Below are 22514 nucleotides of genomic sequence, written 5' to 3' on the forward strand. Positions count from 1 at the left end.
TCTCAAGAGTGGTTCTGAACCCTGTCATGTTTTCATGCCTTCAGTTCCGGCACTCAGGATGCTGAGGCAGGAGTGTTACTGAAATTGGAGGCAGCCTGGACTGCATAGTGAAACCCCAAAACAAACCAAGATGTGTGGGGAGAGTGGGGGTGGAGAGACTGTTTCTGCAAAGCTTCAGAAAAGTCTTCATCCCCGGAGGGAACCAATCAGTTCCCATTGTGAGAAAATCATTCCTCTTAGGGACGGTAGCCTAGCCTAGGCTCTCTCATCAGGAGAATTGGCTCCATCATGGCAGTGGGGTAATTCTGCGGAGATGGACATCATCATCATGTGATCACCTGTCTGTAAGGCCCTGGTGCTTGGCGGTGGTTTGAGCTCTTGTTGTAAAGACAGTAAGCATATCAGCTGTTCTTGGAATCTGAGGTAATCTGTAGGAGGGAATGACTCAGGAGAATTCAGAAGGAAAAAAAAAATCACAGGTAAAGTTGAGTTAGAGAGGGGCAAAATGGACTTAGGTCAGTGAGTGGACCCCCACTTCATAGAGGACTGTCTTATGTCTGTTATTAAATAAAAGATAATCTCTTTTTTGAAGTAACTGTCTCATTTGTTTCTCTCTTTAACATTGAAATTGTCAGTTGATAGGTAATCTTTCTTGAGACAAAACTAAGTTCTCTTTCTCACATCTCAAAGTGAACATGGTAACTTATGCCTTTCAGCACTTAGGAAGCAGAGGCAGGAGGATCTCTGTGACTTTGAGGCCAGCCTGATGTACACAAGCAAGTTCCAGGACATCCAGGACTGCACAGTGAGACCCTATCTCAACAACAACAAAAACCCAAATTGGTTATATTTCTTTTTGAAGGATTTTTTGTTGTTGTTTTGTCAGTTTTGACAAATGAATCAGAAATGTAAGGTCTTTAATCCCTGATGGTCCAGGTGTGGGAGAGCCTACCCTGGGAGCACAAAAGCAGTAGAAGCAGAAGCAGTAGAACCGTCCCTGCCTCTTGCTCATTGCTGCAAGGGGAGTGCAGGAGAGCTCACCCTAGTGGTGAGGACAAGGGAGAGCTGGTGGGCCCAGAACTAGGGTTATGACTTGGCTCACCGTGCCTTACATCCACCCCATCTGTTATCTGCGGGAGCATGTGGAGGGCCAGTCCTGCAAACCCAAAACTGCAGGATCTCTATGACATAGGGTGACAACAGGCTATCCAAGGGAGCCCAGCATTGATAATGTAGCAGAAACCAGGGGCCTCAAATCAGACCAGTGACTCTTTGCAATGAACACTTGCATATAGATACATAGATAGAAGCGGTTACTGTGTGACTCTTTTTGTCACAGTACAGTACATGATGAGATTTTTCATTTATTTTTTGTGGGGGGTGCTGCAAGGGCAGGAGGCAGATAAGAAGGAATGGTGAAATAAATGGGATTGAGATGCATGATGTGAAAGATATAGAATAAATAAAGAGAAGGTTTAAAAAATAAAGAAATGCATGCATTATATGGACTCCATTAAAAGGCCTAGTGGAGGGCCAGGGAACTGAATTCATTCCCCCAGCATACATGATAGAAGGAGAAAAAGGAATCTCAAAGGCTGTCCTTTGAACTCTTCTGACAATCAACATTGCGTGTACCGGCCCACCCTCCAGTTTAAATGGGAAAAGCTTACTCCAGTCATCCATTAAAGAGACTGCCTTTGTCTTTCCCTGCAAAGACTAAGGCAATTGTAAAATCGCCCTTTGCCCTTTCCTCAGTCTGTTTGTTCTCATTCTCTCTCTCTCTCTCTCTCTCTCTCTCTCTCTCTCTCTCTCTCTCTCTTTCTCTTTATCTCCCTTCCCCCCCCTCAAAAAATTGTGTTCTGTCTCCAGTTTTCAGCTTTACCTTTAGCTGGTTTTTTGTTTTGTTTTTGTTTTTCAAGACAGGTTTTCTCTGTGTAACGCCCTGGCTGTTCTGGAACTCACTCTGTAGACCAGGCTGGCCCCAAACTCACAGAGCTCTCCCTGCCTCTGCTGGGATTAAAGGTGTGCGCCACCACCACCTGACTTCCTCTAGCTGTCTCTGAAGCTCTTCTCTTCCTCTCTTACCCTCTCCTAGTTAACTGAGGTGGTTTTTTCCTTTCTCTTTTTATCAGTATGGCTACACTGAGTAAATCTCCCCTCTTTGCCTAAATCTAGCTTGTTGGGGTTACAAAGGCCCAGTTTTTTTCCATTTTAATTCTGGAAACATGATGACTTCTGCTGTATTACTAATACCTTCTCAATGTTTTCCTTACTAGTAAGTTAGTTAGTTTTCCTTACTAGTAGTTAGTTAGTGTGTTTCTGCACTAGTTTTAATCGAATGAGCCAGAGTTAGTATGAATGAATCATTGTAGACTAAAGTCCAGAGTACAACAGGATTTTTGACGGATATATAATGACATATACCCACTATTATAGTATCACACAGAATAGTTTCCCTCTCTGTGCTGGTGAGGGTTTTTTTTGTTTGTTTTGTTTTTCTTAGTTGTTTGTTTTTTGGTCAACTTGACACAAACTAGGATTGTCTGGGAAGAAGAAGCAACCTTGAAAATACCTCCATCAGATTGCCCCATAGGCCACGTCTATGGGGCATTTATTTTCTTGCTTAATAATTAAGGTGGGAGGGACCAACCCACGATGGTTGGTGCCATCCTTGGGTTATATAAGAAAGCAGGCTGAGCAAGCAGCACTCCTCTGTGGTCTCTGCCTCAGAGCATCTCCTCAGGGTGCTTTTAGTCATGGTGATCACAGCAGTAGAAGGCAGGCTAGGACGGCTTCTAAATGCCCCTCTCTCATTCCCCTTCAGCCCCTAGAGACAGTGTGCATGCTTTTGCCTATTTCATTATGCCATAAAGCAGAAATTACATAATATGTAGTCTTTTAAGACTGCTTTCTTTCTCTTGGAACTGACTCTTCTTGCATGGTTGATAACCCATTTCCTTTCCCAAATAAGTAATTTATTATATGGATGTGACATACTTTGTATATCCATTCATTCATTGAAGAACGGCTTAATTGCTTCCAAGTTTTGTCAGTTATGAATCATGATTTAGTCTCTTTCAAAACATTAAGGTGAAAAATGAACAGCTCAGTATCTTGAGCCTTAGAGAATAACTCTTAGAACAAAGCACTTAGACTTGCATATTTAGCTTATAACCATCTTTAAGAAATTCATATAGAATGTTTGGTTGTGAAAGAAGGAAAAAGACACTGAAGAGATAAAGTAGGGGGAAAGATTACATTAATTCTGGATAATTTTTGGAAAATGAGATTTTCTTAAAACTCCATTGGAAATTGAGGTTCTAAATCCAACCGTGAGCTTGAGAATATTCTTAAAACTATTGTCACGACTGCAGGAACGCCAGGCCATCCAGTAGGTACCACTTTATGTGCATGGGATGACAAGAGGAAGTAGGGTTAACTTTTTGGTAAAGAGTCAAAGAATAGGAGGAAAATTTTATAAAATAGAGAAGTAGTTGCTTGAGAATTAGGGTAGACGTTAGATATTGACACCGGGATACAATTGCACAAGCTCTGTGGTAATAGTCTTTGTTGTATTTGTGACCTACATTAACAAAAATCTCATTAATATAATGGGAAAGGTTATTTGTTGCGTGATTTGGAAGTCACTGATTATTTTGGTTAACAGTTTTGTGGAAACTGAGAATTATAGTCATTAGTAAGCTATGAATCCATTTGAATGTTTAAATTTTGTTTTAAAATATTATTTAAATAAATTCAAAATGCTAATATATAAGGTCACCAAATACTTTAAAGTCGTGGGATTACTGCATTCTCTTGCTGATTTTTCAAGTGAAGATTTATCTTTTATGGTAGTGGCTTTGTGGTTACATCTGTCAAAGAGTCATGTGTGATGTATGCTGTACAGAGCTTTCATAATGGTGTTGAGTGCAAGAGCCTGTTTGTGTGTTCATGGAAGTGGATGTACATGTGTGCATGTGTATGTGGAGGTCAGAGGTCAACTTGGGGTGTCTTTCTATCATGCTTACCTTGTTGGAGCTGACTGGTTCAGAACAGTCTAATGAGCTTCAGGGATGCACTAGTCTCCGTCCCCAGCTCCAGCATTGGGTTACAGCTGTTTCAGCAGCCTGGCTTCCAGTGCTGGTTCCAAATGCAGATGCTCCAGGGGCAAGCAAAATATTTTAGGGACAAAAGACAGATACACTTAATACCTTTTAAATAGAGTATACATGAAACAGAAGAAACAGCAAGGAATAAAAATTAGGTTTCCTAGAAGTTGAAAACATGTGGTATGTTTAAACTGCACCAACTCAAGAAGTTCGCATGAAGATCTTGTTTCCTGAGTTTTACCCTTAAACTGACTTCAGAGTTGGGTTGGTTAACAAAAGAGGCAAAAATCTCAGGAAACAATTTGTGTTCATTGACAAGATCAGGGATGCCACTGCTGAAGGCTACCCATGATTCAGTAGATGTCCTAGACTTGTGGGCAGAAGTAAGGTGACTCAGTCAGTGGGTTAAAAAAAGGGTGCATAAAGTAGAGAGGGAACAGTCGTGTGGGATTAATTGGAGGGATTGGAGGAGAGGGGATGATGGTAGGTTTGACCAAGATGCCTTGTATGCATATATGAAATTTTCAAACAGTATGAGCAATTATAAAAGAGTTTGGTTAATAATATGAAAGGCTGGAGAGAGAAATTAGGATCAGATTATGGGAAGCTCCTATTACCTGGGTAAGAGGACATTGCCACTTAAGTAAAAATAGGAAGTAGTTTTCTGGGGGCATAAATGAGGAGGTAGTAATGTTATAAAAGAAAGAAGAACTTTTTTCTTCCAATTCTTAGCATAGTTTGATTTATAAAATAGTTGAGAATTTATTTTCAATCTTTACATTTTAACTTATGTATGTATTTTATAACTTATATGATATCATAGATTGTATTCTGAAAATGTCGCATTAGAATCAACCATATAAAAATTAGCTGTACTGCTTGTATCCTCCATCAATATTAAAAAGATGTTATAGTGAGTTCGAGGCCAGCTAGAACTACGTGAGATTCTGTCTCAAAAAAGTAAAAACGAAAAAGATGTTATAAGCAAGAACAAAATTGTTAAGATTCTTTATGAATTTAACCTTAATATGCCTAGACTTTGTTATTTTATAAATAAAATTTTAGTGTACTTCTCTCCATTATAAATGTTTTGATTTCTTAAATATATCTCTATCTTTCTCTATATGGTGTGCACATGTGTGTAATGTATTATTTTCTGTGTTCTAGAACTGTTGCTGCTGAAGTCAGAAAGCAAATCTCTGCACAATACAGTGGTTCCCCCCAGCTGCTCAAAAACCTCAACATAGTTGGCAATATATCCCATCACACCACAGTAAGTAGCACATTCAAGCCATGGAGTGTTACAAGTGCATTCCTGAGGAGACCATGGGAGAAGTCAGTCAGTAAACTGGGTTCTACACTAGTATTAGCCTTCACTTCTACACTCATTCTTGCCGTTCAAGTTGACAGAGGGTTATGGGGTGCTAGAGAAGTGCCGGTTTCCTCGTCAACTCCAAAACTCTACAGCAGGACTTAATTAATGCTGGACTTTTATACTTGGATTCATTATTTGAAAATACTAGAATCTTCTACATTTAGGCACTGAGGTAAGCACTATGTGGGTTCGTAGCTCTGTCCCTAATAGAAGGTAATAGTTATTGAATCATTGTAGGCCAAGCATCATAGACGTAAATAAATCATCTCCTATGAAAGAAACTATCATGAGATAGTAATTTTTATTTAAATTCATATTTATGTTAGGAATATGAATTAAAATAAACCATTATCTTAAAATTATAGTACTTTAAATTTCAAGTGTGAAAAACTAGAAAAGTGAATATAAGGGACAGAGTGGCTGGGCATAGTGTTCTTTACTATAATCTGAGCACACTGGAGTGTGGGCGTGGTGTTGTGTCCTGTAATCTGAGCACACTGGAGTGTGGGCGTGGTGTTGTGTCCTGTAATCTGAGCACACTGGAGTGTGGGCGTGGTGTTGTGTCCTGTAATCTGAGCACACTGGAGTGTGGGCGTGGTGTTGTGTCCTGTAATCTGAGCACACTGGAGTGTGGGCGTGGTGTTGTGTCCTGTAATCTGAGCACACTGGAGTGTGGGCGTGGTGTTGTGTCCTGTAATCTGAGCACACTGGAGTGTGGGTGTGGTGTTGTGTCCTGTAATCTGAGCACACTGGAGTGTGGGCGTGGTGTTGTGTCCTGTAATCTGAGCACACTGGAGTGTGGGCGTGGTGTTGTGTCCTGTAATCTGAGCACACTGGAGTGTGGGCGTGGTGTTGTGTCCTGTAATCTGAGCACACTGGAGTGTGGGCGTGGTGTTGTGTCCTGTAATCTGAGCACACTGGAGTGTGGGCTTGGTGTTGTGTCCTGTAATCTGAGCACACGGGAGTGTCTGGGTGTGTTGTTGTATCCTGTAATCTGAGCACACGGGAGTGTCTGGGCGTGGTGTTGTGTCCTGAATTCTGAGCACACGGGAGGTGGAGGCATGGGTATGGTACATGTGAGACACTAGCTTAAACACGAAACACAAAAGGTGGGGTTCTACAGTTTTTACATGTAGCTCAGGAAACATACTGACTATTGAACAAACATTATATGCCAGTGTGAAAAAGAGTTTGACCTGTTATAATTGTTTGTGCTACTAAACCTTAAAACAGGAATTTACTTTTATGAGCAGTAATATGCTGGTTGGGAAGTCTTTAGCATACATGGATTTCTGGGCAATTTCATTGTGCATGGGGGTAGTCCTTCACGTATGTTGTTGGTGTGTTTAGCTCGTTGCCTTTCATCATGTTATCTTTCATCAGCTATTCAGGATCCTGTAGCCAGACACCAGAGTAGTTTTTATGAATAACTATAGCTCATGCAATCTGTTTTCTGCTCCCCGTTCCGATTATATCTCTTGTCTTGTCTTCTCAGTCTGGTTTCCTGATTCCAGCTATCCTCCTGACTGTGAGGATTCATGCACCTCAAATCCACTAACTTTTTACTGTCCTTGTCCTTTGATGTCCTCTTCAGTTCTCACCAAAGAACTTATTTTTTGAGCATCATATAACTGCTTTGTTGCATCTACTCCTTGATTTCTTTAACCTTCTTTCATGTTATCTCACCCCTTGGCTCAACCTCAATGCTGTTTAATTCTGGGTGTCTACTTACCGTACCCCTGTAGCCAGGAGTGTGGCTAGAGAAGATGCTCAGCGTTGTTGACCTGATTCAGTTTAAACTTAAGAGCAAGGGTTATCCCAGTGACTTAAGCACTTTCACAATTCTCCCTTAAAGATAGTTCCTTACTTACTAATTCAGCCTGTCAGTATTCATACTTTTTTTTTGCTTTACTTTCATTTAAACATTCTGTTTTTTGTTACCTCACCTTTTCTACCAGTCTCCACTTTCCAAATTTTCTTAGCAGCAGTATTCTTTCAAAGGATGTGTACAATGCTGTCTGGATTCAATTTTTCTTTTCAGTCTCTTTGGAAAGGTTCTTGTTAATCATGAAGTCTTCAGACACACTGAACTAGATAGAGTACTGACCACACTGGCGTTTTCATTATCACACGTAACCACGTTAGCAGTAATGTCTTGCTGTCATCTCCAGTCTGGTGCCTGCTGTTTCCTTGTTGGTTTCATTAATTTTTTTATAGTCGGTTCATTCAGACCAGAATTTGGGAAACTATCAGCAGATGGGATTTGATCTTAGGACAGTAGAGATTCTTGCCTTGTTCTTGTACTTATCTCTTTTGTTCACCTAATTTTGAACTGTGTTCACACCATTGGCTCATTTAGAAGTTAGGTCAAAGTTGCTTCCTTTCTGAAAGCAAAGTTGCTTTGCTTTCTTGTAGACATGTTTCTTCTTTATTTCCTATGAATGGATAAAGTTCTGTTTCAGCTTTTTATAAATGACTTCATTGAGTTGTAGCTCTCCTACCATACAATCTATCACGTTAAAGAATAAATTCTGTGTGATTTAATAAATTCACTAGTATACCACCACAGTCCACTTACAACATTTTCATCACCTCAAATCCAAACCTTTGTCTCATATTTTCTCATCCTTCTTTCTGAGCCCCACACAACTCATACTTGGTTGTGGGGGAGGGGTTTCATGACTACCCCCCCCCCCCCACTAGCTTTAAATTTGTAAGAGCAAGCCTCTAGAGTGCTGGGATTGTAGCTGTACTAATACATACTAATAAATCCTGGTCCCACTGCCTGTGGCCCCACAGACTGCCCAAGCCTCACAACTGTCCCCCACATTCAGAGGGCCTAATTTGGTCTTTTGCAGGTTCCCCTGCTATCAGTCCAGGGTCAGTGAGCTCCCACTAGCTCAGCTCAGCTGTCTCTGTGGGTATCCCCATCATGGTCTTGACTTCTTTGCTCATATTATCACTCCTCCCTCTCTCGGACTGGACTCCAGGAGTTCAGCCCAGTACTTTGCTGTAGATCTCTGTATCTGCTTTCATCAGTTGCTGGATGAAGGTTCTATAATGGCAATTAAGGTACTCATCAATCTGATTACAGGGGAAAGCCAGTTTAGGCATCCTCTCCAGGAGGTGAACATCTTTAGAAATAGCATGTTCTTATTTTTACTGAATCTATAAACTGCACATTTATTATACATCCTTCACAGTTTTGGCTGAATGCTTTCCTCATCCTTGAATTCGAGAAGTATGATATCTTATTTCAAAGTATACTTTCAGGGCTGAAGAGATGGGTCAGTAGTTAAGAGGGTGTACTGCTCTTGCAGAGAGCCTAAGTTCTGTTCCTAGTACTCATGTATTATGTCTCAGAGTCCTCCCCAACTCTAGGTGAGCTAATTCCCTCTTCTGGCATCCATGGGCACCTGCACTTTACACACACACACACACACACACACACACACACACACTTCAAAAAAAATCTTTTAAAAGTAATTTTCAGCCAGGATAAAATGCAATGAATATTATTAATAATATGCAATATAAGTAGGGTCTGAATATCAAATATTCTGTGGTTATTATTAAGCCATTATAGATGACTGTAAACTGAATATCTCAAAACAACAGAGGTTTACTCACTCATTCCTGAGCCTGGGCTTCTGAAGTCAACAGAAATGAACTGAAGTAAGATCTGGCAGGGTCATTGTCCCTGCAGTAGTTCTGGTGGAAAGTCAGTCCTTGCCACTTCCTGGTTCTGGTGGCTCCTGACATTCCTTTACCTGAAGCTTCATCACTTACCCTTTAAGGTTAGAATTTTCAAATGCCTTTTTACTCCATCTCACATGGCTGCTTCCTCAGTGTGTACAGCCCAGATCACCTTTCTCTCCTTAAGTGAATGTTGGTGACTTCATGTAGAGCTCGTGCGTATAATGCAGAACAGCGTCTCCACCTCAGGCTAAAAAGTTAAAAAACACGTGTAAGGACTTTTACTGTACTTTATTTTCATGAATATTAATTAACATGCACAGGGGTCATGAATTAGGGTGTGGGAAGTTTTAGGGGCATCATTGTTTAACTTAGACACAGTCTGGTCAAAAATATTTGCTAGGATAGTCACCAATAACAACAAATAAAATAAAGGCAGCTTTCAGAAACTTAATGATACAAATTCCAGAGATAACAGTAATCATTCTAGTCAGTACACTGCAAGCTGTAAAGTCTAGCAAGATTGCTAATTATTGTTCTTGTTTTTAATGTGAAAATTATGGGAAGAGTCTGTGTGTGAGAATTAAGAGTGTGTAGAAAGTGTGAGGGAGCTCATGGCCATGTGCTGTGATTCTCAGTGCATCTGAATATCTTCTGAGACTTCCCAAAGGACTGGGTTAAAAACGGGTTTATTTTTCCTTTGCTTAAAGTTGTCAGATTATTTATTCACCTCTTCCTTTGCACACACTCCTCTCCGCTAAGGTGCCCCTTACTGAAGCAGTCGATCCTGTGGATTTGGAAGATTACCTCATCACTCACCCGTTAGCTGTGGACTCTGGGCCTCTGAGAGATTTGGTTGAGTTCCCTCCAGATGATATTGAAGTTGTGTATAGTCCCAGGGACTGCAGGACCCTTGTTTCAGCTGTGCCTGAAGAAAGGTAAGGAGACATTGCCTTGTTTCAGTTTTAATGTAACTGTAGGAAGTTTTTCATTACTGTATTTAAGTCATACTTTGGTGGTAGGTTTGTTTCTTTTATAAAAAGAACTGCAGCAAAAATTTGATAAAATTTATTGCTATATTCTTCCCTTGGAACTCCTTTTGGGAGTGTTCCTAATAAATCTCTTGTGTTCTACTTAAAAAAATAATTATTTCTTTTCTGTCTAAATTATAAATGTATTTTGTTTTGTTTTTTGAAACAGTGAGATGGACCCACATGTTAGAGATTGTATAAGGAGTTACACGGAAGACTGGGCGATCGTAATCAGAAAGTAAGTCGCCTTGCTGCAGTCTGTACAGTACAGTCTAACTGTACTGAGAGGGTGGGTCAGTGGCTAAGAACACTTGCTGCTGCTGTAGAGGGCACAGCTGTGGTTCAGGGCACATCACAGCCATCTGGAATGCTAGTTTCAGAATAGCTCATAGCCTCTTTAGCATTCAGGCACAAGGCATGCATATGGTTACACACATGCAGGCCAGCACTCACACATAAAATGAAAGTAAGTAAATCTGAAAAAAAGTCACCTAGTAGAATTTTTAATGTATTAAGTTAGATTTCATAAAAATTATGAGACAAAAATCATTAAACAAAATGGTCAAAGAAATAGAAGAATATTATTAATAGATATATTGTTTTATGGAGTTCCATGCTTTATAAAATATTAAGTTTAAAGGAATACTATTTTTGTCTTGTTAAGAATCACTGCACACTGATTGGATGTAATGATAATTCTGTAGTCTCATTTTCTTAGGAAATCATGATGGATATTGCTGAGTAGTTTTTCTCAAAAAATTGAAGTTTTGTAAAACTTGCATAGCTAAGTTAGATTTAAAAGCCTACTTTCAGATCCAGCTATTTGAAGTTTATTTTTTTTAAACATCTCTCTGTGTAGTCCAGGTGAGCCTCAAATTTGTGATCTTCCTGTCTATGCCCCAGTGCTGATATTTCATTTGAGTGCTACCACAACCATATTCTCTGCTGGTTTTTAAAACTGCATATATACACACATATGCAAATGTCTATATACATGTATACAAATACACATATTCAATATATAATTTTTATTTATTTTTATTATTTATCTATTTGTTTACTTTCTTTTGGTTTCTCAATGTAGCCTTGGCTGTCCTGGAACTCACTTTGTCGATCTAGCTGGTCTCGAACTCACGGAGACCCGCCTTCCTCTGCCCCCAAGGGCTGAGATTAAAGGTGCTGTCTTCATATTTGTAGGCCCTAGACCTTTACATTTATCCAGTTAAGGAAATATTTGTAGAAAACAATCTATTCTTTTCTATGCATAATTAATAATTTTTCTAAGAGAGTATTTTTGAAATATTAAATTATACTAACAAATAAAATGCAGTTACTTTCATTACTAATTAGTAATTTCCATAATGAAGAAGGATCTTCATTCTGAAACATTATACAGTGTTTTTCTAAAGGAGACATAAGAACAAGTAGTGATCAGTTTGGCTATGACTTAATTTTCACAGATGAAATGATATGTGGTAAATAGTACTAGCAAAAGTGATGAGAGGCCTGGAAAGATGGCTCAGTGGTTGAGAACACAGGGTATACCTGAAGAAGATCTGGGTTTGGTTCCCAGTTTACAGAGATCTCTAACTCCTGTTCCAGGACATCTGACGCCCTCTGCTGGCCTCTGTGGATACTACATGCCATAGTGCACAGACATACACATAAAATAAAAATAAATTTTGAAATGATGTATCCATTGCTTATATTTTTGCCCTCATAGGTAATCTCTCATCTCATGAGTCTTAAGAATGTGCTAAATCTCATTTAAGAACAATACCTTAGTAGTTTGAGTGTGACCTTTTAAAGCACAGTTTACTGCTCTTTATTTAAAACAGTTGTAGAAACAATTTTGGGAACTTATTTGATAGTCAGATTTTTAAATTACTAGGGACATGTAATATTCTTCTTGTCAGATAATTGGAAAACCTTTTACTTTGGTGCATAAGGGTTGGAAACCTATAATAAAAAATCTTAATAAAAGTATTAGTTGTAGGAGGGGGTGGGGAAGAGATTGGTTGGTTGAGGAAAAAATCTTAATAAAAGTATTAGTTGTAGGAGGGGGTGGGGAAGAGATTGGTTAGTTGATTGATTAATAGTTTATTGGTCTTAGAATCATGATGGCTCATCATTAGTTGAGGCATGGTGGGAGGGAAATTAACGTTAGTGGGTAATTATCATGTACTAGGCATTTTATTGAGGGCTTTATGCTCATAGCATTTATAGATTCAACAGATGGGGACCTCAGACTCATAGCAGTTAAGGACACATTTTTCTGAGGTCCCAGAAACCAAAACCGAGGTGGCCAAGATTAGAAGCTCGGGCAGCAGATTCAAAAGCGTGCAGTTTTGCTGTCACATAGATGTTGTTATCTTCGTTGGTCAGTGGAGACGAAAGGGTGGACTAGGAGTTGTTGGCGTCTCAGAAAGAGAAACCGTGCGACTCCCTGTCCTCTGTAGGGGAGCTGTGACGCAGTGTTCTATGTGACCAGTTCTCGGCTACCAGGTCTCTATGGAAATGTTGTTAGAAAAGAAAGTGTATTATATTCATTTAGAATTTCCAAACCCCTCCGTATTGTGTGTAAATTAATGTTTGTATATAATGATATATAGATCTTTATGTTTTTCATTTTATATTGTAGATTTAGATTGAGAGCTTTTCTACAATAGTGAGTTGCTATAATACTTTAAAAATTCCTTGCCTTATATATATATGTTTACATTATTAAAATTTTATACATATTATTAGTATAATATGTATTTTCTACTAGTTTATTCTTTATCCTCGGCTCCTTACTTTCTTCTGTTTGCTTGTTTTAGCTGACTGACTTTCTGAATAGAAAGTAAAATTTAAGTTATATACATCATTGGCATGAGAGGAAGAAAAATATGATTTACTTTTAGAAGTGGATAGTCTGCTCTTTATTTGGATTAAAGGAACTTTGGGCGGACAGTTTTCTTTTTGGTCTTATTTTTGTTTTTGTTTTTCCTTGAAACATAGTTACTTTGTACACAGAAAATGTGCATTGACTGTCCTGGGACAGCTGTAGACCAGGCTGGTCTCAATCTCACGGAGATCTTCCTGCCTCTGCCTCAAGAGTGCTGGGTGTTAAAGGTGTGTGTCATCACTACCTGGCTTTTTTTGGGTTGGTGGGCAGTGGACAAGTTCTTAAATCCTGCGTTTGTCATGCTTAGACAGTTCTAGGATAGATTCCAGTTCTGTTTGTGTATAAACAAATAATTACATATATATACACACACATACATAATATACATACAGATGTATGCAATTATTACCTAAGAATGCAGAAAGAGAGATTTTCAAAAATTCATTTTATTTTGAATAGATACCATAAACTGGGAACAGGATTTAACCCTAACACATTGGACAAGCAGAGGGAAAGACAGAAAGGACTGCCCAGACAGGTCTTTGAATCTGATGAAGCTCCAGATGGCAACAGCTACCAGGATGAGCAAGTAATATTTTTATTCTTAAGTGACTATGAGAAAGTATTTTTTAGTTAACTAATATATTAATATTTATAGTTTAATATCTTTCATAACAGGATGACCTTAAAAGACGTTCGATGTCAATAGATGATACTCCCAGGGGTAGCTGGGCCTGCAGTATATTTGACTTAAAAAACTCACTTCCTGATGCCTTGCTTCCTAATTTACTTGATCGAACGCCAAATGAAGAAATAGACCATCAGAATGATGACCAAAGGAAATCAAACCGTCACAAGGAACTGTTTGCTTTGCATCCATCACCAGATGAGGTATTGCCTTTGCATATAAAGAAGCAAAGAAGGCCAGGTGTGGTACATTCCTGTCATCCCAGCCACTTGGAAAGCTGAGGCAGGAGGATCACAAGTTTTAGGATTATTTGGGCTACATAATTAGTTCAAGGCAAACTTAGGTATCTTAGTTAAGAACCTATTACAAACTAAACTAAAAGTGGGCCAGGGATGTGGCTCAGTGGCAGAGCACTTACCTACCATGTGCAGGGCTGTAGGTTTCGTCCCCAGCGCCATAAAGGGGCAGCAAGTGATTGTTAAGATACTCTGTTGGGAGTACGATTTGTACTTAGTATTACGGCCATGTTGGAAACAGAGCCATTGGATTTATGAGCTAAATATGCTTTCAGTACTAGTGGGCTGGTTTTTAATGAGGAGTGCACTGAATGTAATGGCTTTTGCTTATACGAATATGGTGTTCTTTGCTGTGTTTAATTGCGAAGACTGAAAGTATCAGAATGCTTAAAGACAAGTGGTAAGTTTTCATATTGGCGTTACTTCTCACTCTGCAGGAAGAGCCAATAGAACGGCTTAGCATTCCTGATGTGCCCAAAGAACATTTCGGACAGAGACTTCTTGTAAAATGTTTATCACTAAAGTAAGTATTTCTTTTACTGTATAATTTCTATTACCTAGGCGATTATTTTAATTACTAGTATAACAAGACTTTAGACTTTATGCTTGTGTGTTGTATTTATGGGGAGTGTTTTTCCTTTTTCTTTTGAAATTATTGTTATTTTTAAGATCTTATATATTTATTTTGATTTTAAGAAAAATGTTTAATTATAGTTAGTGGTTTCCACATAATACATCTACTGTGTATACCTATTCAGAGAAGAGAAAAATAAAAATGTACATATATAAGAGACCACTGTTTTAAATTATTTGGCTTATAAAACTGAAACGGCAACCAGAGTGATGGTGCATGTCTGTAATTGTGGCATTTAGCAGGTTGCAGACAAGGGGCATGGGTTTAAGGCCACTTGGGCTGAATAACAAGACCCTCTGTTTTTCTCTTTCAAAAAAGTCGTTTATTTATATTTTTAAGTTTTTATGAATTTTTAGTGTATACCTTAAAGTTTCTTTTCCAAAGTAATTTTAGTTTTAGAAAGCTTTTGTGTAATGAGGACAGAACAGAGTGACGGTTCATGTATGGTTCCTGCCAGACTCTGGGAGTCATCGTGTTAGTCTTTTTGCAGCATTCGTGTTAGGTTACGGAAAGGATAGTTTGGATAGTTCCCCTCCACACATTCATGGAGAAATTGACAGACCTAGATCTCAGTCTTTTACATTAAAATATTCTGTAAGGAAAATCTAGAATTTTTTGCACCATTTTATTTTTTAACATTTTTTATTTAAACATAATCTCATATATCTTTGATCATATTCTTCCCCCTTCCCCAATTCCTCCAAGATCTTCCCTACATTCCTTCTCACGCAACACCATGTTCTCTCTCTTACTTTCTTTGCCTCTGTATCTCTCAGGAAAACAAAAAAACAAAAGTGAAAATTAAAACAAATAAACAAAAACTCAGTAGAACAGAAATACAAAGCCAAAACAGAAAGCACATGCACAAAATGATGGAGTCCATTTTATGTTGGTCAGCTGCTCCTGGGCATGGGGCCTGCTCTGGAGTGGAGTTGATATGCCCGGTGACACTCTTTTGGGGAGAACTTGTTCCCTTTCCCAGCAGGTACTGATTATAAATAGCTTCTTGGTTGGGCTTGCGTTAGGAGTTTGTGTCCACTTCTCTGAGCTGGGACCTCTTCAAGTTGACTTGAACCTGTCAAGTCTGTGCATACGGTCACAGTCTCCGTGAGTTCATATGTGTATTAGTCGTGTTGTGTCTGGAAGATACTGTTTCTTTGGAGTTATCCACCACCTCTGTTCTTAGGGTCTTTCTGTGTCCTCTTCTGCATGGATCCTTGAGCCTTGAGGAAAGGGGTTTAATAAAGATAACCACTTAGGGCTGAGTGCTCCAGAGTCTCGAGAGCACTTGCCACACGTTGTCCAGTTGTTCTGTGTTAATTGCCATCTACTGCTAGAAGATGCTTCTCTGATGATAGCTGACCAAAACACTGATCTGAATCCCAGCCAGGTGTCTTATTTTATTTTTGATTATGTATATGAGCAGGTAAATACAGGTGCTGGAGGACACTAGATTCCCTTGAACTGGAGTTACAGTCGATTGTGAGCTGTCCAGCAAGAATGCTGGGAACAGAACTCTTGTCCTTGGCCAGAACAGTGTGTGTGCTCTTCTCTGACGAGAGAGTCGTCTTTCCAGCCCCTGAAATGATTTTCATTTAGAAATAGAAAGCATCTTGGGAGACAAACACAAAGGTTAACTTCATGACCTTTTTTTTCTTTCTTTATTTTTATTTTATTTTACTTTTGGTCTTTTGAGGCAGGATTTCTTTGAGAAAGTAGCCTTGGCTGTCCTGGAATTCAGTCTATAGACCAGGCTGGCCTGGAACTCAGAGATCCACCTGCCTCTGCCTCCCGAGTGCTGGGGTTAAAGGTGTGCACCACCACCACCACCCGGCTTCATGAGATTTTAAAACTCACTTGTTCACTAATCTCCAAATTAAAACCAACTATGGAAGGCTTAATTTTGGTTCCTTCTTGCCCAGGGACAGTGCTGCTCTGATCTTTGTTGCCAGAGCAAGCTTGAGAAGCATTTTTTTATGGCTCACACTGAATAGTATTTAGTTTCCTCGCTGGTACATGAAAAATTTCTAGAGCATTTTAGAGACAGCGGTAAGTGCTGCACCTGTACAGCCTGTCTTCCATCTTGGAAGAGCGTTTACCACCATCTGTGGTGTTTGCTGGTCACTGTTTGATGGGAAGTTCAGCTGACAAGAAATCTCTGATTTTGAGACAGGGTCTCATTATGCATCTCTGTCTGTCCTGGAATTTACTATGTAGACCCTGCCCCTGCCTCCTGAGTGCTGGGGTTGAAGGCGCCCGCACTGTGCCCGGCAAGAAGTCTTTTTCTCTGTTCTGAAGTGTGTTTTTCCATGATGACAGGTAAATGTCATGTACCTTTGGGGTGACCTGTGTCCTGCTTTCCCAGTAGTTTTCACTTAGTTTTTGCTGTCTCCAGAGTAAATCTACAAGCCAAGCTGTATTTTCTTTATTTTACAAACAAGGAAATGTGAATTAAAGAGAATTAGTACTAATTCTGCTTAATATTGCTCAGAGAGTAATTGAAAAAAGAAACCTTGCTTTTCTCATTATAGCGTGTTGTTATAGGTTTATTAGTTTTAACTTAAGAAAAAGGATTTAATTTCTAGCTCTCTCTGTACAAAGGAGATCAGCCAGAGAGATTTCTTTGTCTGTAGTATGACAGTTTTTTTTCTTTGGAAGCCAAAGCTTTATGCATTTAGTTAAGTTCGTGTAGAAACATTAGATAAATTTAGTAGACTTTTCTACATATCTTGACCTCTACATTATATTATACTTAAAGTTGTTTTGGCAGCCACTGTGACACAGGCTTCATACTACAAATTTACCTTATTGACAGGGTCTCATCTTTTCTTGGTTAGAACTTACTGTGTAGCTGAGGATGACCTTGAATTTCTGATTCTCCTTCTTCTCAGTGCTGGGATTATTAGAGTCCGTTCCTTCACCTGGTTTAGGCAGCCCTAAGGGTTGAATCCAGAACTTTGTACATGCTAGGCAAGCACTCTACAACAGAACTACACCCTAGCTTCAAACTTTATGGTCGGAGGTCATCATAACGTGAACTGTATTAAAGGGTCGCAGCATCAAGGTTGAGAGCCACTGCAGTAGAGGATTTTTATATGATTAATAAGTATGTGAAAAGGTGTATATGGAAAAATACTGCAGTACCACTTACCCTGCCGAGTCTCAAGGGTAAGAGGATGCAGAGTAGATATTTAGTGGCTGTCAAGTGCTGAAAGTCTCTGAGATTCCTTTTTTGCTCACCCTTGGTTTGTTTTGCTAGGGGAGGTGTTAGCTGAAAGTGACAGGGAGGAAGAGTGAAGTCTCCCTTCGCAGTGTTCATTTCCCGTATTCCTTCCCTGTGGAGACCTCAGAGGCCACAGCTTCTCTGTCAAGGGTTCCTACCTTGTCTCTTGCTTACCACTTCCTCAGCCTTGGATTCATGATTTCCACGGTTGCTTGTCTAAGTATATACACTGTGGTTTTCAGATTCTGTGCACATCTTTTTGAATGTCTCTTTATTAAACTTCTGATGTGGAAATGTTATCTCTTCTCTTAGAAGGGTGCTGACCTTGACTTACAATTAGCAAACAGGTGCTGTGGAGCAGGATTATTGCAGCTCCAACACTACTTAGCCATCTTTCCTTAGTATGTCTTGCTGTTGGGGCTGTACAATTCAGGATGCTTAGCCACATTCCAGACTTCTACTTTTGAAATATGGGTAATGTTCCTTCAGCTGACATAGCCCAAATGGTCTGCAGCCATGGCCAGGTGTCCTCTTGGGCACATTGTCTTTGGCCGGGGCATCGCTCTGCTGTTGTTTCAATCAACTTCTCACTAACGTTGAGTCAGTAAACATGTCCCACCGTACTGTGTGCTAGCTTTGGTTAAGGAAGTGTATTAAACATCTCAAGTATAAAGTTATAAAGAACTTTTGACATTTTCATCAAATACCTTCCCAGCATTAAAATGATAAGACTTAAGATACGGAAATTTGCCCATTGAGTATTGAGTTAAAAAAGCAGACCACAAAATAGTATTAAATTCTTTATTTTACACAAGGACAAAAAGTTTGGGTAGATGCCCTCCCAACTTGATCTCAGTTCTTTCTGCCCAGAAGGAGTTTCCAAATGCTTCTGATTTTTTCAGAATGTTTTAAATGTATTTAGTTTTTTGGGTGTGTATTAAAACTTTTATTTCAGAGTGAACACACCTAAGTTAATACCCTAATTACAGGTTATAAGGTAATTAGTGCCACAAAATGGATAGAAAATTGTGTGAGACTTAGGAAATTTAATTATTGCTGGAAAAATAAGGAGATTTATAAAGAGAACATATTGGTTTTGAAACTCTGAGAGATATACGTAGAAAGTGTGTCCTAGGAGGAGAAGTGATGCAGAGGTAGGCATGGGTGTAAAAGAGGAAGATATTGAAATAATGAAGTTTGAAATCCAGATTTCTTCTTTCCAAAGAGATCTTTCTGGATCTTGTCTGGATCTCTGGTGTGTGAGTCCCTCTGTGTGTGTGTGTGCACGCGCGCACACGCGCGCGCATATGTGTTTCTGTCCTTCTGTCTCAGTCCATCTGTCCATGTGTGGATCTGTACATGTGAGTATAGGTGTCTGTGGTGTCCTGAACAGGGAGCAAACTCCCCTGAAGCTGGAGTTACAGGATAGTTGTTAGCTGCCTTGGCCTGATGTAGGTTTTGGGAACTGAACTTGGGTTCTCTGCAAGAGCAGCCGTCTTAACCGATGAGCCTTATCTCTATCCCAGATTTATCTTTCATATGTATTTTGAAGTTAGTTTATCTTTTTTCTTCATAAAGGTTTGAGATTGAAATTGAGCCCATTTTTGCAAGTTTGGCTTTGTATGATGTCAAGGAAAAGAAAAAGGTAAGTTTCTGGGATTTGATTGCAGTCATTGTAAGTTTCAGAAACCTGCTTACATGCTTTTATAAGATAAACAAGTAGTGATTCCTAATCTGCTGTTAACTGAAATTTACCCATCGAAGACTAGTTACATATTTTCTTCTTATTGGAAGCATTTAGTTGAAGCCTGGTTTTTGACTTATTGAAAAAAAATCCCTAAATCAAATAGCAGAAGCAACTTTTAAGAAATAGACAAGCAAACTAGGGAGTGGTGGTGCGTGTCTTTAATCCCAGCATTTGGGAGGCAGAGGCAGGCGAATCTTTGTGAGTTCGAGGACAGCCTTGTTGAGGATAACTGAAACTGTTACATAGAGAAATCTTGTCTCGAGAAACAAAGAACAACCAAAAAAAAAAAAAAAAGAAAAAAAGAAAAAAAAAAGACAAGCTAATACTGGATTGGGAACTGTCTGGAAGGAGTGTGTAAGGAAATAAACGTGGCGATCACTGAAGTTTATTGATGCAGTTGTAACTCTTATAGCCACGGCGGTTTCATGTCTATTTAGGTGGTGCATCTGAAGGAATGAGTTTGGTTTACTATGCTGCTTTTATTGTGTTTCAGAGTTTTCAGGGGGCATTAAACAGCTTTTCCTGATATTTCTTTTCTTTCTTCTTCTCCCTCTTCTTCCCTCTCCCTTCCCCTTCTTCTGCTCTTTCTGGGGTGCTGGGGATGGAGCCCAGGGTTCTGAGCATTCTAGCCTGGAAACTAGCCCTTGGCCACATTTCTTACTTTAGTATACTAAGTCTTGCTGAAGTAGAAACTTGCGGGTGCCTTCAGTGTCAGTATATGACTTGTGATAGAGTTCTTGAAGAGAACTGTTCTAGTAGCGTATATTTGTAAAATGAAAATTGCTGAGATGTTACTAACATAAAGTTTTAAAATTCAGTTTGTAGTCAATCATCTCAGTGGTAATTAGCTTAGCTGTATTTTAAACTAAGGAACTTAAGTCTCATTAGAAAATGTTTCTATGTTATATTCCAAAGTAGCTCTTACAGTTTTTTGACCTTGATGTGGGTTGTAGATTGGTCTCAGTGAAATATATACTGAACTATGAATTAGAATGGAGTGTTTTAGAATATAATGTTTTATTATGTATAATACTTTATATAATGTTTTTGTTTATTTCAAAAATTTTGTAAAAGTGTAATGTATAAATGTATTTTTCAGATTTCAGAAAACTTTTATTTTGACCTTAATTCAGAACAAATGAAGGGATTGTTACGGCCACACGTACCACCTGCTGCCATTACCACTCTGGCAAGATCAGCCATTTTTTCAATTACTTATCCTTCCCAAGATGTCTTTCTTGTGATAAAGGTGAGAATATCTTTAACAAATGTGTTTATTGTTTGGTGTCTATTTCTGTCATTGTCAATATTGCAAACTTAGTAACCTGTCTTTACTTGGTTTTGTCTTTGAGTCTTTGCAATGCCCCATTGGACATATGCTATAGTTACAACCTGACTTTTGACTTTCCCTGAATGGGAAGTAGAGTTAATCATGGCTCTGCAGTCAAACAGCTGTGGGTTATCATAAGGGATTGCCTCACGGGATCATGGGAGCTGACAGCTCTCTAATTTGTAGGGCAAGCTGCCAGATGCCAATCCACCTACCCTTGAGTCCAGAGTCCACGTGATAACGGACTGGAGACTGAGGCTTGGTTTCTGTTACGGTTTTCTTCAGGAAACCTCAGTCTTTGTTTGCAAACCTTCCAACTGATTCACTCACACAGAGGAGATTAATCAACTCTTGTCAAGGTCTACTTTTCTAATTGTTAATGATCTCTTAAAAAAAGAACACTTTCCCAGCAACATTTAGAGCAGTGCTTTCAGCCTGTGGGTCACAACCCCTTTAGGGCTTGAAGGATCCTTCCACAGGGGAGACATATCATATATCCTGCCTAGCAGATGTATACATTATGATTCATAACAGTAACGAAATGACAGTTATGAAGTAGCAACGAAAAAATTTTTTGGCTGGGGGCTCATTGCAACATGAGGAACTATATTAAAGGGCCACAGCATTGGGAAGGGTGAGAACCATGGACTTAGAGGAATGTGTGACCAAACAGCTGAATATCCAGGTCTGTTTACATTAACGCTCACAGTTACTATAATGCGATTATTTTACTCAGTTCTAAGTCATATAAATATGAAAGCTAAACTGTTGAGGTTCTAGGTCATTGTGGTTTGACTGTCAACTAGGTACAGTAAGAGTTGCTCTCTGGGCGTAGAGGCACATGCCTATAACTAGCACTTAAAAGGTGGGGGCAGGAGGTAGAAACTGGACTACCTAGCAAGAGCCTGCCTCTGAAAAAGCAAAACAAAGTGAAAAAACAGCCACACAATGCTCCAAGCATACCTTCCCAGAAAAGTAGTTAGAAATTCTAGAGACTAGCTGTGCTGGTGATAAGGTCTATGATTCCAGCTCCTTGGTAGACTGAGGCAGGAGGGTTGCAGTTTCAAGGCTACGTTGGGTTATAGAGTGAGTTTGAGGCCAGCCTGGGCAACTTAAGAAAAACTTGTCTCAAAATCAAAAGTAAAATGAGGGCTGAGGATGTAGGTTCATCCCTAGCAATTGGGGAATAAATGCAGATATTACTGTGCTGCTGTCTTGTTATAGCTTAAAGACTGATTGGGACCAGCAGGTGGCTCCGCAGGCGTGTGTGTGTGTGTGTGTGTGTGTGTGCGTGTGTGTGTGTGCGTGCGTGCGTGTGTGTGTGTGTGTGCGTGTGTGTGTGTGTGTGTGTGTGTGTGTGTGTGTGTGCTCGCTTTTTAGCCCAGCTCAAGTACTTGAGTTTGTTCCTTAAATCCATATGGTGGATGAAGAGAATTGACTCTGGCATGCTTGTGGTGCCATCTTCATACACAAATAAATAAATAAATAAATAAATAAA

The 22514-nt window shown here is 39.3% G+C and overlaps 1 protein-coding gene across 5 annotated transcripts in view; it reads left to right on the forward strand.

The window, feature by feature from the left end:
• Positions 1 to 22514, forward strand: part of Dock7 (dedicator of cytokinesis 7) — a 192184-nt gene that overhangs the window by 28651 nt on the left and 141019 nt on the right. For all 5 annotated transcript variants that reach the window (XM_085686298.2, XM_085686294.2, XM_085686295.2 and 2 more), the window contains exons 2-9: positions 5277 to 5382; positions 9943 to 10118; positions 10381 to 10449; positions 13558 to 13687; positions 13777 to 13989; positions 14520 to 14605; positions 19518 to 19584; positions 20786 to 20935. In XM_085686298.2, coding sequence (XP_085542424.1) covers positions 5277 to 5382; positions 9943 to 10118; positions 10381 to 10449; positions 13558 to 13687; positions 13777 to 13989; positions 14520 to 14605; positions 19518 to 19584; positions 20786 to 20935 — 997 coding nt within the window. The remainder of the gene's footprint in view (positions 1 to 5276; positions 5383 to 9942; positions 10119 to 10380; positions 10450 to 13557; positions 13688 to 13776; positions 13990 to 14519; positions 14606 to 19517; positions 19585 to 20785; positions 20936 to 22514) is intronic.

This window comes from Myodes glareolus, chromosome 3 (genome assembly GCF_982192425.1).
Source record: "Myodes glareolus chromosome 3, mMyoGla1.1, whole genome shotgun sequence".
In the NCBI taxonomy this organism is placed as follows: Eukaryota; Metazoa; Chordata; class Mammalia; order Rodentia; family Cricetidae; genus Myodes; species Myodes glareolus.